Below are 15,179 nucleotides of genomic sequence, written 5' to 3'. Positions count from 1 at the left end.
GCTGGCTCCCAGCAGCTAACTTTTTTGAGGGCTGGCCCCTGAGAGGCAACATGTGCCGGGGGATGGCCATTGTCAGCAAATATATTCAGGGGCTGACACTCAGAGGGCAGCAGATATATTCGGGGCTCTCCCCTCCCCGCCTAGACACACAACTGATTCAGCTGGCCTCTGCCAGCTGAGTTTTTCAGGGGCTGGCCCCTCAAAGGTAACACTTGCCAGAGGGCTTGCCCTTGGCAAATTATATTTTCAGGGCTGGCCCATCAGAGGCAACATATGCCAGTACTCTCCCTTCTCAGGGGACCCACAGTCCCAACAGTAACCTGTTTGGTGTGTTTTCACTAGGGGTAAAGTAGTTGAACGATCTGTTGACATGGCACAGTAAGCTGTGTGCTCCCAGACCTTACCTGGGTACTTCACCTTCTGAAGTCCATCTGTTTGGTGTATTTTCACAGGGGGAAGAGTAGTTGAATGACCTGTTCACGTGCTACAGTCAAGTTATTTTTTAAAGTCACTGTTTTTCAAAAAGGGACAGAATGAGGAACAGTGCCAGCAACGGACATGTAGAAATCGCTAGCGTACGGGGAGCGTAATGCGGACGAATCAAACAATTTCTGTCATCGGGGTAAGAGACTTCGCAAAAATGACCATTTGTTTTCAACAGAAGGAGAATGAGGGCAATACATTCTGGGAAGGTGATACCACACACCCACAACTACTTGTCGGGGCATTTTTTCCCATAATGTATCAGCAAGAAAACACAGAATGCCACAGGGCTGAGGGAACTGTGGGACAGGTTCCCACAATGCACTGCAGCAACAAACTTGGGCAATTTAAGGGGAACACACTAAGTCGGCTTTATAAAACCCAGTGTTACAAAGTCGACTTTAATAAATTGGATTTTATTTCAGAGAGTAAACATAGCCTGACTTACAAGATTTAAAAAAATAGTACTATGGTCTCCAGGCTTACCTCCAGGTCTGTGAAAAGCCCTTGGTTGTTCTGAAGTATGGCATACATGCAATGTGCAACTGTAATCGCATGCTTCCAGTTGTGATACGGCACACGGCGATAGTTCTTCTTTACAGACATAGTAAAACGACATAGCTTTTCAAGTTCAAAGCTTCGAAGAAAAAAATGGCAAGAAAGAAGAAACAGGATGGAAAAAATGACAGTAAGTCTAGTTCACTCAGCAGTAATTTGCTCTTTATAACAAAGCATACATGACTTGGTTCTCTGTCAGAATTATGAAACACTGATTCCAATAGTCATAGAGAACATAACCACAGTGACAGTCTGATTTTAATCTGCTATGTTCTGATGCAGTCAATCTTCCCAACTAGCTCTCAAGTTTATTTGTAGACAACCTGACTGATTTGTAGAATCCCTGACTGTGATTTTCTTAAACAGATATGTTTTGCACACTGGAAAATATTAATAACCTCAAGAGAAATAACGATCTTAAAGTGGAGTACGGCTGGCAAAAAACAACGTCTCCTCTTTGCTTTTTTGACACATTTTTGTCTATTATTCTGTTCCAATTTTGGAGTATGCAGTGGCTAAAAATAGCTTCTCTAATTGACATCCTCTGTATATAACCTATATCTCAATCCATATAGTTTGAAGAGCTATTTCAAATAAGGAAACCTATGTCTTAGCCTCCTTACCTGTCTTGTGCGCTTAAAATAGCCTGAGGGTGGTCAAAAGAAATTACAGGTTGGGTTAATAATAAAAAGGACAGCTAAATCAGCATTATGTGAATAAGTATAAGCACGCAGCATTAAGAATATCTACCAACTGTGTTTAGTGTAAGCTGCACGGATGTAGGGCTGTGCACGAGAGATTTACATGCCACCTAGGTGATTAGCAGAGCTGCACACTGGGCAATGTGCGTTCTGATGCTCTTCTCTTCACCTTGTTCTATCCTGCAGCTGCTCCCAGGAGGAATGCATCCAGAGGAAGATCAGCTCTTGGCAGCCAATCAGTTATTTTCACCCCTCCCTAGCAGGAACACTGACAGCTTTTTGGCTAGGATGAGGTGGGTGGGCACCTAAGCAGCCCCCCAGCTTTGGCATGGAGGCTGTAAAATACCAACTTCCATCTACTCTGAGACCCATTTTGAACCTCCAAAGCCAACTCAGTAGCTTATGCACTCTCTTTGTCCTCACAGGCATCTACATTATAGTTAACTCTTTGGGAAACACAAGGCATTAAAGCAAGGAATACAAATTCCTTCACACACCTGCATCCCCCTTCTGCAGTGTCACCCATGGTCTGTCTCTCACAAATCTGCCACTCACCCACAAATCCACTCTGTCTCACACACACCTACTCTGCCACACATGTGCACACCCAATTAGGAGATGTCGCAGTGATGCACACACTCATCTCTTTCACGCTCACCTCCCAACACACAGTTGTATAAATACGGCTGTTACTACTTTGTACTTCCTGCAATGTACATATATTATCTATTTTTTTCCAAGTGTGTTATTGTAGCATTTTAATTTTTATTTCTCTCTGACATTTACATTTAATTCTTTAAGAAGCGAGTTCTAAACTGACTAATCCTTCCTGGCTGGAGTAATTATCAATATATATTTTTATTTAAAAATTATCATATCTTGTTTCAATGATTTTTTTTGTGCCTGTGCTTGTCAGGACTGAGTACTGGCATGTCTGCAGCCCCAGCTATGGGACTGGCTGGGGGTGGGGCGGGGTGGGGCAGGGAGCTGGCTGAGTACCAGTACCTAGTTTTGTTTGTTTCTACAGGTGGTGAATGTCCCCAGGTGCTTTGGTGTGCATAACATAGTGTATTCCACAAATGGGTAGAAAAAAAGAGAGCGCGCACAGTCTATCAGCACTGCTGTCTCTTGACTGTCAGTGTATTTATGTGACCCTTGTTGCAACAGTGTCTTCCACACAATCCTTGTTAAAAATATTGCTTGAAATGGGATATTCCTCGGGAAAACATATATTACAATGATCACTTCTACTGCATTCAAACACCTGTCCATGCCCGCCTGTTTTCAGAAACTACTGAAGGACAGGGAAATCACCATCAAAAGCATGATCACCACAGACAGAATACCTCAATCTGGAATAAAATTATTCCCTCCACTGCTGTGCTCCTGTTACTTCTCACTGAGCGCAAGCAAGGGATTGCCACTAGGACCCGCAGCTATTCCTCTACACTCACCCTTCTTTAAATTAAAACCCATGGAAAACAAATAAATTAGAACTGAAGCAATTTAGGAGTAAACATAGCCCCCATCTATGGAACCAAAGACTTCCGACACTGGAAACAAGATGGTATTACTGTGAGGCTTGTTGCTCATTTGCTTTGCAGTATGGAGTAAGACAGGAGCAGGTTATGAGTGGGTCAGAACTGAGGCTGGAAGAGGTATTGATGTCTTCTTTTCCTGTCCACTACTGCTGTATGCTAGATAGAGGGTCTAATTGATAGCGTCTTTCCAGACACCGTGTAAATAATATTTTAAAGCAATTCAGCATCTATATTTTGCATAGATTGACCTTAGGTCTACTTTATTATCGAGAAACCCTGCAAAGCTGTCGTCATCCCTCTGACTGAGGAGCACCAGATAAATCTCCACTGAGAACCAAGCAATGCTGCTGTTGACTCAAAGGGCCATTGTTCAACTGGTAGAGTTCTTTGACTTGGGACTGAGCTTATTGTCCCCAAAACATGCCCAGCCCTTCCAGCTAAGAAACAAAAACTGAGCCTGGAAATCAAATTCGCTTACTAGGCTCCTGTCTAGACAGGAGAACAGCCCGTTGTTAAAAATTATCCAAGCAGTTGAGGGGTTTGGTCACAAGATTAAGAAAAATTCATCATCATCACATAACCAAAATAATACTGATATAAAATATTTGTAATTCATACCAGGTTGTGCCACAGGACTGGTGGACCATGTAGACAAAAATGGCTGGCCAGACATCCTCGTAGGGACTAATATCAAAGTGGTATCTAACATAAGAGAATATTCAAGTTCAGCAGCAGCAGCAAACATCCTTTCATTCTTATTATAACTAGGCTAAAAACTTCTGGACCACATGCTCACCAGACAGCAGAGTCTTGTAATAAAACATATACACTATATTGACTCTGTGGATCAGATCCTCAGCTGATGTAAATTAGCTTAGTTCCACTTACTTTAATGGAGCTACACAGATTTGCATCAGCTATGGACTTCTACTCAATAGAAACAATCACGCCATTCCCTTTCCAAGGGAACTATATTGTTTTAAAAATACATCAGAGACTTCACCAGAATCTTCTTTATTGAATTAGCATAATGAGGGTAGTTTTAATGTCATTCAAAAATGTTAAAACTCAAATTAATCATCCCCACAAAAGCTGTAAGGATGGCTCATATATAATGATCGATTCCCTGGCATTTTCAAGGCTGGTTGAAATTAATTACTTATTTCGAGAATCGGATGCAACTTCCGCTAGGTTTCATTTTCGTAGGGAAAAAATTAGCTTTTACTATTTAATAGAAAACTAAATAAAATGTCAAAATGTCATGATTAATACTGTATTCTTATGCTTCATGAGTCAAAGTTTTTCCATCTCATACCAACATTCACAGCCACTTTGTGGGAGGTGCAGAGCACAGCAGAACTGCTCGCCCCTCAGTTATTAATTAACCCCTTTCTTTGCACCTGCTGTGATGCAGGATTCTATTTACTTTCCAGTGAAGCCACCTAATGTTAGACTGTCCGTGATACACTGACCAGCACAGTGGGTGTGTCAGAGCTGAAGGCAGCTAAATTGTTTGTAAAATGATTCTGTGTTCAGGTTCAAAAAACAATTGGGATCTGTGCTTCAAAAAAGCAAACCTGCCTATATTTACAAGTAATAATGGTTTTAAAGATAAGGTGGGTTATAGGATATCATTCAAGAAACCATTAGAAATTACACTGCAAAGAACTATCTGACTTTATGGCTTAATCCTGAAAGCTGCTCTGTTATTTACACTTGTGCAGAATGGATGCAAAATGCATCTGATTAGGTAACATTTTACATCTGTATTATACTTATTCTGTAGAGATATAAAGAGATGTGAGGCCATTCAAAATCAATCCCTATCGTTTTTGCATGTTTCCATGATAACGATTTCCACAAACCCTCTGTTGCATGTGGAAAATTTAACTTTCTGACCAAAGGACAGGTTATAGCTGCTGCTGAAATGACAAACACTCACAGTTCAATTTCTTTGCAGATGTGGGTAGGGAGTGTGCAGTGCATGAGATTTTGCCATTCTTCTGCTGTACAAACACTGTGATAGGAGAGCTTCTCCATCGTTACACGATAAATACACTCCGAATGGCGAATTCTGTGGTACATCTGAAAGAACAATTGTTATTCATCAACACTGGATTTTAGTTAAGATAAAGCCTGCTTCCCTCAAGATCAAGCATTTATTCTTAATAATAAAGGCTTACATTTACAAAACTGACAAGTTATTCTGGATGCCTGACTTGACACACATTATAGGATCCAGACTTCAGGACAGTGAAAGCTCAGCACTCCTGAAAATTAGATACTTTCCTTTTAAGGTGTCTAAAACTGGACACTCAAAAGGTAGCCACTTTGTGGGCATGTGTACACAGCACAGTTATTTCAGAATAACAGCAGTCATTTCAAAATAACTATCCCAGTTCTACATGATGCAACAACTATTTTGAAATGAATTCAAAATAGCAGTTCGGTTATTTTGAAATTGGTGAACCTCATTCTATGACAAAAAGCACATATTTTGAAATGGCTATTGCAAAATAGGTGCTGTTAAAACTGGGAATAGCACCTATTTCAAAATAAGCCATAATGCATCCAATGGGGTGATTTCGAAATAGGCTCCCCATGTGTAAACAATCTATGTTGAAATACCTAAATGCTACTTCCAAATAACTTTTTGTGCGAAGCTGCATTATTTTGAAATGGGTATTTTGGAACATGCCATGTTGAAATAAGGCTGATGTGTAGACATATCCTGTAAGCCTGTTTCAATGCCCTTGTTACCATCTGTGATGTGGACAGAAGATGCGGAAATGGTAAAGGGGCTCACTGCATGAAACACCCACAATTTGGCCCAAAAGAACTAATTTAAATAACAATATTTTCTATATATTTTCAATCTTCCCACTGAGTTTTTCAAAAAATGTACGTGCACTGTTTCTCCAGGGACAGTGTTTTTCAAAGGAGAGAGTGGAAAAGTTATTACGCAGCACCAGGGGAAAAAAGTTCAATTATATACTAAGAGACTGGAATTCAAATACATTATGCATGGTTTGTTTTATAAATGACTAAAGAGAATTGCATTTCATTTTAAGAAAATGCCCAAGAGGAATATGCCTTGAGGGTTCCTTCTCCAACATTGTAGATCTGTGCCCAAAAGATGAAACTTGATTGGATGTGACTCTGATGTACATTAAGGCTACTTTGTACCTCACTAGTCACATAAATTGGGTGTAAATATCATTTACTTCTCTGCACAGACAGAGTGGTGTAAAAATGGTCTTATCTGACGCTGGCCTGACTATGACGTTGTCCAATATTACTCGTCAATAAAAAATGGTTATTTCCATTTTTATAATGGTTAACATTGCATTTTTATTCCTGTGTGGTAAGGACTATAAACTGTTTGTACTTTATAACTAAACACTATCTCCCCCCCCGCAGCCCCCAGTAGGATGACTAATGAGGATACATGACACAAGGAACTTGGACAGTTTTGTGAGGAAAGTACTGGGCGTTAAGTGTACACTCAAATGCACTACATAGACTCCCTCCATCATCTAGATAACTGTGTAAAGTACATACCTAGTGCCTCGTAAATCAATTAGGCTCATGCACCCTATCTTAACAGAGTTAAGAGGCATTCTGTACACTGTGACTGGAATATATTGTTTTACATTAGCTGCACATAACTGACATCATTTGCTCAATTATTTCAGAAGAAATCAACTGAATCCTTAACAGGAAAGAAGCAACACATTATGGATGCCCCCTTGGCTCAACAAAGCAAAATTATTAATCCACTTTAATGATTTGGAAGATGAAGCAGAACTGATACAATCTCAAGCAGATTCTAACGCTGCATGTCACCATCAATAGCTGACAGAATTAAAAGTTTCTTTATACTTCATGTTTGGCTTCTGGATGATAAAAACTTACATTTGCACAGTGTAAGGCTAAAGCACAAAAGACTGCAAACATTTTAAAGTTGTTCTCATCGGTTTTAGAGAAGGCACTTCCACTTATTTTGTTCACCATCTGCACAACGCCTATTACACTTCCTCGGCTCACAATAGGCATGCACAGAATGTTCCTGGTTGTGTATCCTGTGTAGAGGTCAACTTCTCTGGAGAGTTGGGGAAGAGAAAGAGAAGGACAACAATTAATGGCCATTGCTTCTTCCCTAGAAATGCCATTTTAGATAAACACAGGATTCACTAATCTAGTATTTAAATTTCCATTTAAAAATAAAAGAAACAAAACTTCAGCCAGTGAAGTCAGCTCATTCATAAAAATCCCAAAACTGTTTTTAAAGCTCTATTTTTATGATTCAGCTGGTCTTCACATGCCTGAAACACACCTATTTTCTAACCCAATCAGACTGAGTTAATGGTACAGCACGAAAGAGTCCATCCAGGTCTGCATACTTCCAACTAGAATAAAATAATTTAATACATCCTCAATTATTTGGGAAGACAGAATCAAAATAATTTTCACAGAACACAGTCACAAGATCACAGACCATGCTGTGAAACTAAATCTTCCCTCGGACAACTTCATTCCAGGAAAGCATACTAATGAACTTTTAATATCTCTAAAATTTGAGTTAACATTAAACAAAAAGCGAGGTATCTTGTTTTTCTTGTTTTTCCTGGCCTAGTTGTAACTAAAGAATGTCTTACCTGTTAAAGCGTGGATCTGCATAGGCATCAGGAATGTTAAGGACTTCACCTGTTCTTGCTACCTGACCCGCTATTCCTTTCTCAATAGAAAATCTGCACATATTAAAAAGACACCTCAATCAGTATATGAGCAATTTGAATAGTTTTTTTTTCTACTGCAAACTGCCCCCGTTATATGAATGTACATTCAGCTTAATCATGTTATTGGAAAGGATAAAAATAATTGAAACATCAAAAGGACCTGTGATGAATAATACAGACAGCTACTGAAAATATGCTATATAGCTATATAGGTAAAAAAGGTCCCATGCTACAATCATTTAGATAAAAAAGGATGGCTATCCACAAAAAGATTAAAAGGTTATTTCTAACTCATGTTCATAACATCTCACTACATTTTTGCAGTCTGATGACATGTGTTTAAAGTCATCAGTTTACTTTATAATTCCTAATTAGCATCTCTCATATCTCAACTAGTTTATGAACAATTCTCATGTGATATTCTTCTTTGACAAAAAATTACAAAGCTTAGAATAAATCAAGAAAAAATGTGAAGGGTGCATTTCATGTGCACTTGGCCACATAAACCTTAAAATGGATGTATACATTTCATTTTACAGCAAGCGAAGATTCACTAGTAAAATCTAAATCTTGTTGACCTTCCACAATGAAATCAAGTACATGAAGCATAATGAAGTTTTAATCATAGATATCTTGCAGCAAATATAATTACAGGAAAATATTGATCATTCTTCAACATAAACACTTCTGGCTCCAATAACTGAAAGAAGGCCCAGAAGAGAATAAGCAGAGAGTCTCAAAGGTGGGTGACTTGCACATGTTAGTCTAAATTGACTTCTGCAAGGCCAGGATTTACTCAGTACTGTGGAACCATAGAGGTATGAAATACTAGAGTTATGAGTTGACCAGTCAATCATACATCTTATTTGGAAATGGAAGTATGCATTTAGGCAGCAGACACACAAAAAATATTCAGAACAAATACAGTACAGTACTAGGTTAAGTGTAAGCAACTATAAAACAATAAAGAAAGTTTAAAAAAGATTTGACAAGGTAAAGAAAGCGTTTCTGTGATTGTTTCATTTACATTAAGATAGCTAAAAGCAGTATTTTTCTTCTGTATAGTGAATTTTCAGCTGTAAAATTTTGAAAGAACTAAAACATTTTGTTCAGTTATGAACATTTCAGATTTACAAACAGCCTCCAGTCCCAAGCTGTACGTAACGCTGAGGTTATACTGTATGTCTGCAAGAAGCTGGTGCACATTATACCTTTTTTACCTGTCCCACACAACATGCACACCAATTATACGACCTCAGACTCTCTTACCCTCTGGAACATGTATATGTTTCAGTCCTCTCCCCTTATGCTTCCCCTCCACCCAGAATTTGCAACACACACAATAAAAATCTGTGTAGTTCGCAACCTGAGGGGACAGATGAGAGGACTGCAAACAAGACAATCATCAGGAGGATGTAAGAAAGTGTATGTAGGCCACCTCCTTCTTTAATTCATACCATCTTCTTGCTCCTTAGTACATAGAACTGCACCGTTGTAGAGTCCGCTTATGCTCACGTACACAATGTAATAGAGAACAAACATCACCCTAAGTGAGTCCCACTGAGCATAAGAAAATCTGACTTACATGCCTTTATGAATCAGATCTTTAAAGATTCAAAAAAAAAAAAAAAAGCCATCAATTAAACCATTTCAAAATGTTCCTGCTGAGTGAAGAGCTGTGTGTGTTTATTTTATACTGGAAAGACTTTGAAGCAATGCATGGGATTTAGTCGCTCATTTTTCACTAACTATAAAACATATTAGTCCCAAATCCCCTTTCCTGCTTTGAAAAAATCTGAGTTTACTTCCATTAGGCATTTTTCTGGATGAAAGGCCCTATAAAAATTACCAATCTCCACTGAAACTTTTACAAGTTACCTAGTTATTCTGATGGCTTTTTCCCCTTAGAATGGGTGTCTGTGTAAAATTTACATACTAATGAGACATTTGTACCAAGCCAATGACACATTGGTTTTAAAACTCGTCAGAGAGCCTGACGTAGCCTTCCATGTCTGTGCAAAGCTTAGACTGGACCAATGCAACTACACTTTAAAAAACACAACTACCCAAGTGAAAAAATTCCAGATTCACCATATCACGTGAAGCAAGTAGAAACTAAAATCTGCGTAAATGCCTGCCTTAAAAGGTTTGACTAGATCATCCCCGTAACTGGCAATGCCTGATTTGCCCACCAGAACTACCCATGATAATTTTCCTAGTTTGAATTTGAGTGAGAGAAAAATCTCACAGTTAGATTGAGCTTGAGAATGCCGATAAAAGTCTTGAACTTGCTGAACTGTAGATAAGGGGGTTTAATTTAACACCTGCTCCTTTACCTACCTTGGAGCACCAGTGTTTTTTTCCAACATGATTTCCAAAAGGACCGCCTCCGGAAGACGGCATTTCCAGGAGTGACGTTATAGCTTCAGAGACGTTGTTTCGATGGCACTGCAATGTCATTCCCAGAAGTACTACCTTCTGGAGGCGGGTCCTGGTGGGAATGATATCACAGTATGACAAGTATTGTCAGGGTAGGCACCTGCAAGTAGGCACAGACACGGGGTAACAAAATACCTGCTCATAGCTAATTAGAATTAAATTGCATTCTTCTGTTGTTCTTACCTTATTTCTTTGGTCTTCTTGAAGACGGGTTTCCCTTCCTTTTCCTCTCCAATATCAAAAAGGTCTGAATACAGCTCCTTGTTCTTGTGATCAACCTGGAAGAGTGCACAGCGGTCTGCATTCACCAGGTTTTTTGCATATATCTACAGACAGAAAACAAAACTAAGATTAATCTCACAAGGCCTGAGGTGAAATTCAGTCACTGTGTAGGCCCCTTACATGTCACTGTTCTGCCAGCTTTTCCAATAAAGAGAGCAGTTTCTAGAAAATTTCTTAACACATAAAAATGATGTTTTTATTTTATTTATACAATAATTTATTTAAATCAAACTGTTATTTACAGTTTTGACATTTTAATTTAAAAACATCAAGGGATTTTCAGAGGCTTCTGTGGGCCATGTACAAGGACAAAAATAGCTCTCTCATTGAAGAAGGGTATTTGGGGGGTACAAAATGCCTTTGTAATGACAGCCTTTTCCTTACTTTTAAAAATAATTGATATTTTAATAGATTTGATGACATAACAATATCAAACAATAATTTATGGGCTTTATGACTTGTAAAACTCTGAATACATTGTGTTCCTAACAGACTGACCACTCACTCCATCATTACAGCTAGATGCACATATCAAAATGTGATTTGAGGCCAAGGAGAAAAGCATCGCTGTATTTTACTTCAAAATTAGAGCCTGATGTGATTTTTCTGACATTTCTTTTCTCCCTTTTTACTTCACAAGCAAGACAAGTCCTTGCTTTCTTGAAATCTTTAGTTTATTTACCATTAATAGCATTCACTGTATTGTGGCAGCATTAAGATGCCTCTCTCAGGTTGAAAACCGTCCATATTAGGCGATGCACAGACATATAATAAATCTGAAGAAGTGGGTCTTACCCACCAAAGCTCATTTTCTAATAAATACATCTGTTAATCTTTAAGGTGCTACAGGACTGCTTGTTTTTTGTGAATCTACAGACTAACACGGCTGCCCCTCTGAGACTATAAATTATATTGTGATATCTGAAAATATAGATCACAAAGCATGCGTGTCACATGTGTAATCTGACCCTAGGCTATTAATATAAGGGTTTGCATAAACACAGTTTCAAGCTTCTCCAGAATACATATCAGCATGTTGAATCCATCAGTAACAACCCTAACCAGTTTATTGAAAGGATGGAAAAAGTAAAATTGAAACTGGACTTTGGGAAGCATTTCCAAAATTGAATGATCTAATCGTGATGGTTTCAGCTGAACAAAACACAAAAACACCTGATTCTCTTTTGTTTTCATTTGCTTTGCCATTGTGAAGAATACCCCTTCACTTACAGCAGACAAAAATACGAGAACTTACTCTTGGACTGCAAGAGCCCTACATTTTGTGTGCACGAGTTTGGTTAAAATACCCTTTGTGTGTGTTAGCCCACACGTGTGTGTGTTAGAGATACACTCAAGGAAGTTCTGAGGTTAGCATACATTTCTAAAGAAGGGAAGTGGCATTTTCATCATGATTAAGAGAGATATAAAATATTGTGTCAGATTCTCATTTGTCCCAGTGTATACGGGACTCGGTCTGGGCTGCAAAGAATCTCTGTGGCTCCTTGATTCTGGGACTAATTTTGTGTCAACTATCTGTGGCACACAAGGTTCCGATGGCCAGGCTTTGACTGCAGGACGACAGCAGTCCTCTCCTGTCATACCTTTTTATATCCTGCCCCTTACATTGCAACCTGTATAGAATCCAGCTATACCAGCTGAAGATCCCCTTATGAGGGAAAGAGCCCTTGCTGGAAAGATCCAGTTATGTTCTGGCTCTTTGGCGCCACCAGAGACGATGACAGACTGGGAATCAGGCCTAAAGTATCTTTTTCTCCACATGGGAGTTAAAGAGCACAGCCATTCCCATTGTTCCTCTATCATTCAAACCAGAGGAACTATTTTAAACCACTTTGGCAATTCTTAAGATTATATTAAAGAAGATTTGCCTCTGTACTTTCTGAAACAGGTGCTTCATAAAACATTAATATTTTAAAACAGATCACAAGGCATTGTGTTCTAATATGTTCAACTCCTGAAGGGTGGTGTCATTAATCTTATGCAATGGCCTATTTTTGTCAGACTTATCTTCTTAAAATCCAGGTTGTAACTCTCAAGTCTGGCATCCTCATGACCTGACTGCTGCTGGAAAACAGAATTTGCCAGAGCATGGGAGGTCACTATTATTTAGCAGCACTACCAACACTTCCACTGCTTACTGGGCTCTTACAAGACATTTAGGGGTAAATTACAGATACATAACAGCACTGAATACTGAGAGCCAGGACTGGTGGCTATAAACAAACTTTATGGGACTGCAAGCAACTTGTCCATCCATGATAAGGGGTAATCCAGCTAACTAAAATCATTTTGGATGTTGCTGGACGAAAGAATTCTGGATTAGAGAGTTTCAATCTGTACTACTCTTTATGGAGCAGATGCCTAAAAGGTTTAGCAAAGTTTACTGCATTAAGTCATTGGCTCAAAATCAACCCAGTTTAACAGTGCCTAGAAGGTAATACCATTATAAAACTGAGGTAATAGGGAGGCCAAGTACTGAAGGTGACCGACTTATCATTTCACTCCTTAGGGCAGAGCCTTCAGAGTAGTACTTAAACACATTATTCAGGCATTGTGTGGTTAAACTTGTACTTTTGCTCCCCATTTGTTGCACCACTTCTGAGCATGATACACAGTCAACCTGTGAGACTCCTTGCCCAAGGAAACTGTGAAAGCCAAGACTGCACAGGAATCAAAAAAGAGCTGGATAAGTTCTGGCAGATAGGTCCATCAATGACTATTAGCAAGGATGAGCACAGATGGTGTCCTTCTGTTTGCCAAAAGCTGGGAATGGGCAATGGGGGTCAGATTACTTGATGACCACCTGTTCTTCTCATTCTCTTGAGGGCACCTTGATTTGGCGTTTGTCAGAAGAAAGGGTACTGGGCTAGATGGATCTTTGGTCTGACCCCATATGGACATTCATATGTGATCCCAGTCAAGCATCTTTTACTGTACTGAATTCACTAAGACAGACAAAGATATCAAGACAAGCAGAGAAATGCTACTTATTTGTGCAAGAACCATCAATAACTTGGGAAAAGGAGATTAATTCTTGCTGTTCTCTCATTCTAGGAAATACGGCTGATGATAACTGGTTTCTAGCAAAATTGTAGTGGAGGCACAAACTAGCAGATCCATCCTTGTCTTTCCGCTAGAGCCAGAAGAAGCCAGCTGGCATGGACTTCAAAGGAAGTTGAACGGGAAGCATCAATGCAGGTTGTACAGAAGAATGCTGAGAGAGCAGGTGTTAGGAAGGATGATGAAAGAATAAGCATATTGCATTGCCATGTGTGTGCTCAACTTTTGACTGTTCACAGAGAAGAATATCATTAAGGTCTGTGTATTGTGTTCCCATCATTCTTGTAAATGTTAAGCAATGTTGTGAAGCAATTTGTGTAAATAAGAACAGCCAACGCCGTTGAAACTGAGGAGTGTTTCCTGTGCGCTGAAGAGAGCAATTCTTGTCTGTGTAGAAACTAGACTTCAGCTGAAACTGCAACATATGTCTCATGAATGTTGTTTCAACTTTCTAAACAAATTTATTTTGCCGTGCTTTGCGTTGTTGTTTTACTTTCTCTGACTATCCTAGCTTAAAAGTCCATTGGTAAGATCAGAGCAAACACTGAAGAATACTGTTGGACAGTGATTTTTAAATTTGAATGCAACCACTCATGAGAAAACTGACTCTTACATACACTCATTCAATCAGGGAAGAGAACCATATTAATTCAACATGTTTGTCCAAAACTAAATGCCACCATTCACATTCAAATGCTCAGCAAACAATCTATAGGCAAATTTACTTGTAGATATTGTTCCATGAATAATTCTGAGTAATGAATACATTCAAGAAAATTGTGTGTGGTTTATGAACTCAGTTATTACCATGCAACCAGCTTTAACTGCTGCCACAATGTTCTGTAACTGACTGTGCAACTCTGTAGCTGCAGAATCTCAATCTGTTTACGTCCTAATTGGGAGGTAACAACTCTCTTTGTACATATTGCATCACTGGATAAACTATCAATGGGGTAAGGCTTGCTATTTCCACATGGCTTCACACAGACAACACTCCTCAATCTGAAGGGCTATTTTTGGTAGTTTTTTTGAGAAGTATTATATGTGGTGATTTGAAAGTAGAAAGAAGCAGTCAGAAGAACAAGTTAAAATGCTAAGAAAAACCAGTGCCTTTCCTTACCAAAATATTCCACATATCTAGCAAATCTGAGAACAACATTTATTTCACAGAGATCCCATAAACTTAGTACATATGAAACTGTGAAATTAAGTTTTCTGGTTAATATAACCAAGTGGGCCATTATCGTTATTTCCTTAGGCAATGTCTACACTACAGAGTTATTTTGAAATACGGTATTTTGAAACAGTTATTTTTCAATAACTGCTACACACAAAATGTATTTCAAAATACTACCCAG

At 38.9% G+C, this 15,179-nt stretch overlaps 1 protein-coding gene across 5 annotated transcripts in view; it reads right to left on the bottom strand.

Annotated features, from left to right (window-relative positions):
• The window catches only part of PDE10A (phosphodiesterase 10A), a 253,255-nt gene that overhangs the window by 33,227 nt on the left and 204,849 nt on the right, over positions 1 to 15,179 (bottom strand). For all 5 annotated transcript variants that reach the window (XM_074990261.1, XM_074990262.1, XM_074990264.1 and 2 more), the window contains 6 exons: positions 10,645 to 10,787; positions 7,942 to 8,034; positions 7,199 to 7,385; positions 5,226 to 5,368; positions 3,902 to 3,985; positions 970 to 1,120 (listed from right to left, as the gene is read on the bottom strand). In XM_074990261.1, coding sequence (XP_074846362.1) covers positions 970 to 1,120; positions 3,902 to 3,985; positions 5,226 to 5,368; positions 7,199 to 7,385; positions 7,942 to 8,034; positions 10,645 to 10,787 — 801 coding nt within the window. The remainder of the gene's footprint in view (positions 1 to 969; positions 1,121 to 3,901; positions 3,986 to 5,225; positions 5,369 to 7,198; positions 7,386 to 7,941; positions 8,035 to 10,644; positions 10,788 to 15,179) is intronic.

The sequence above is a fragment of the Carettochelys insculpta genome, chromosome 3, assembly GCF_033958435.1.
Source record: "Carettochelys insculpta isolate YL-2023 chromosome 3, ASM3395843v1, whole genome shotgun sequence".
In the NCBI taxonomy this organism is placed as follows: domain Eukaryota; kingdom Metazoa; phylum Chordata; order Testudines; family Carettochelyidae; genus Carettochelys; species Carettochelys insculpta.
The sequence above is the reverse complement of the archived record's forward strand: the minus strand, read 5'-3'. Positions and strand labels throughout refer to the sequence as shown.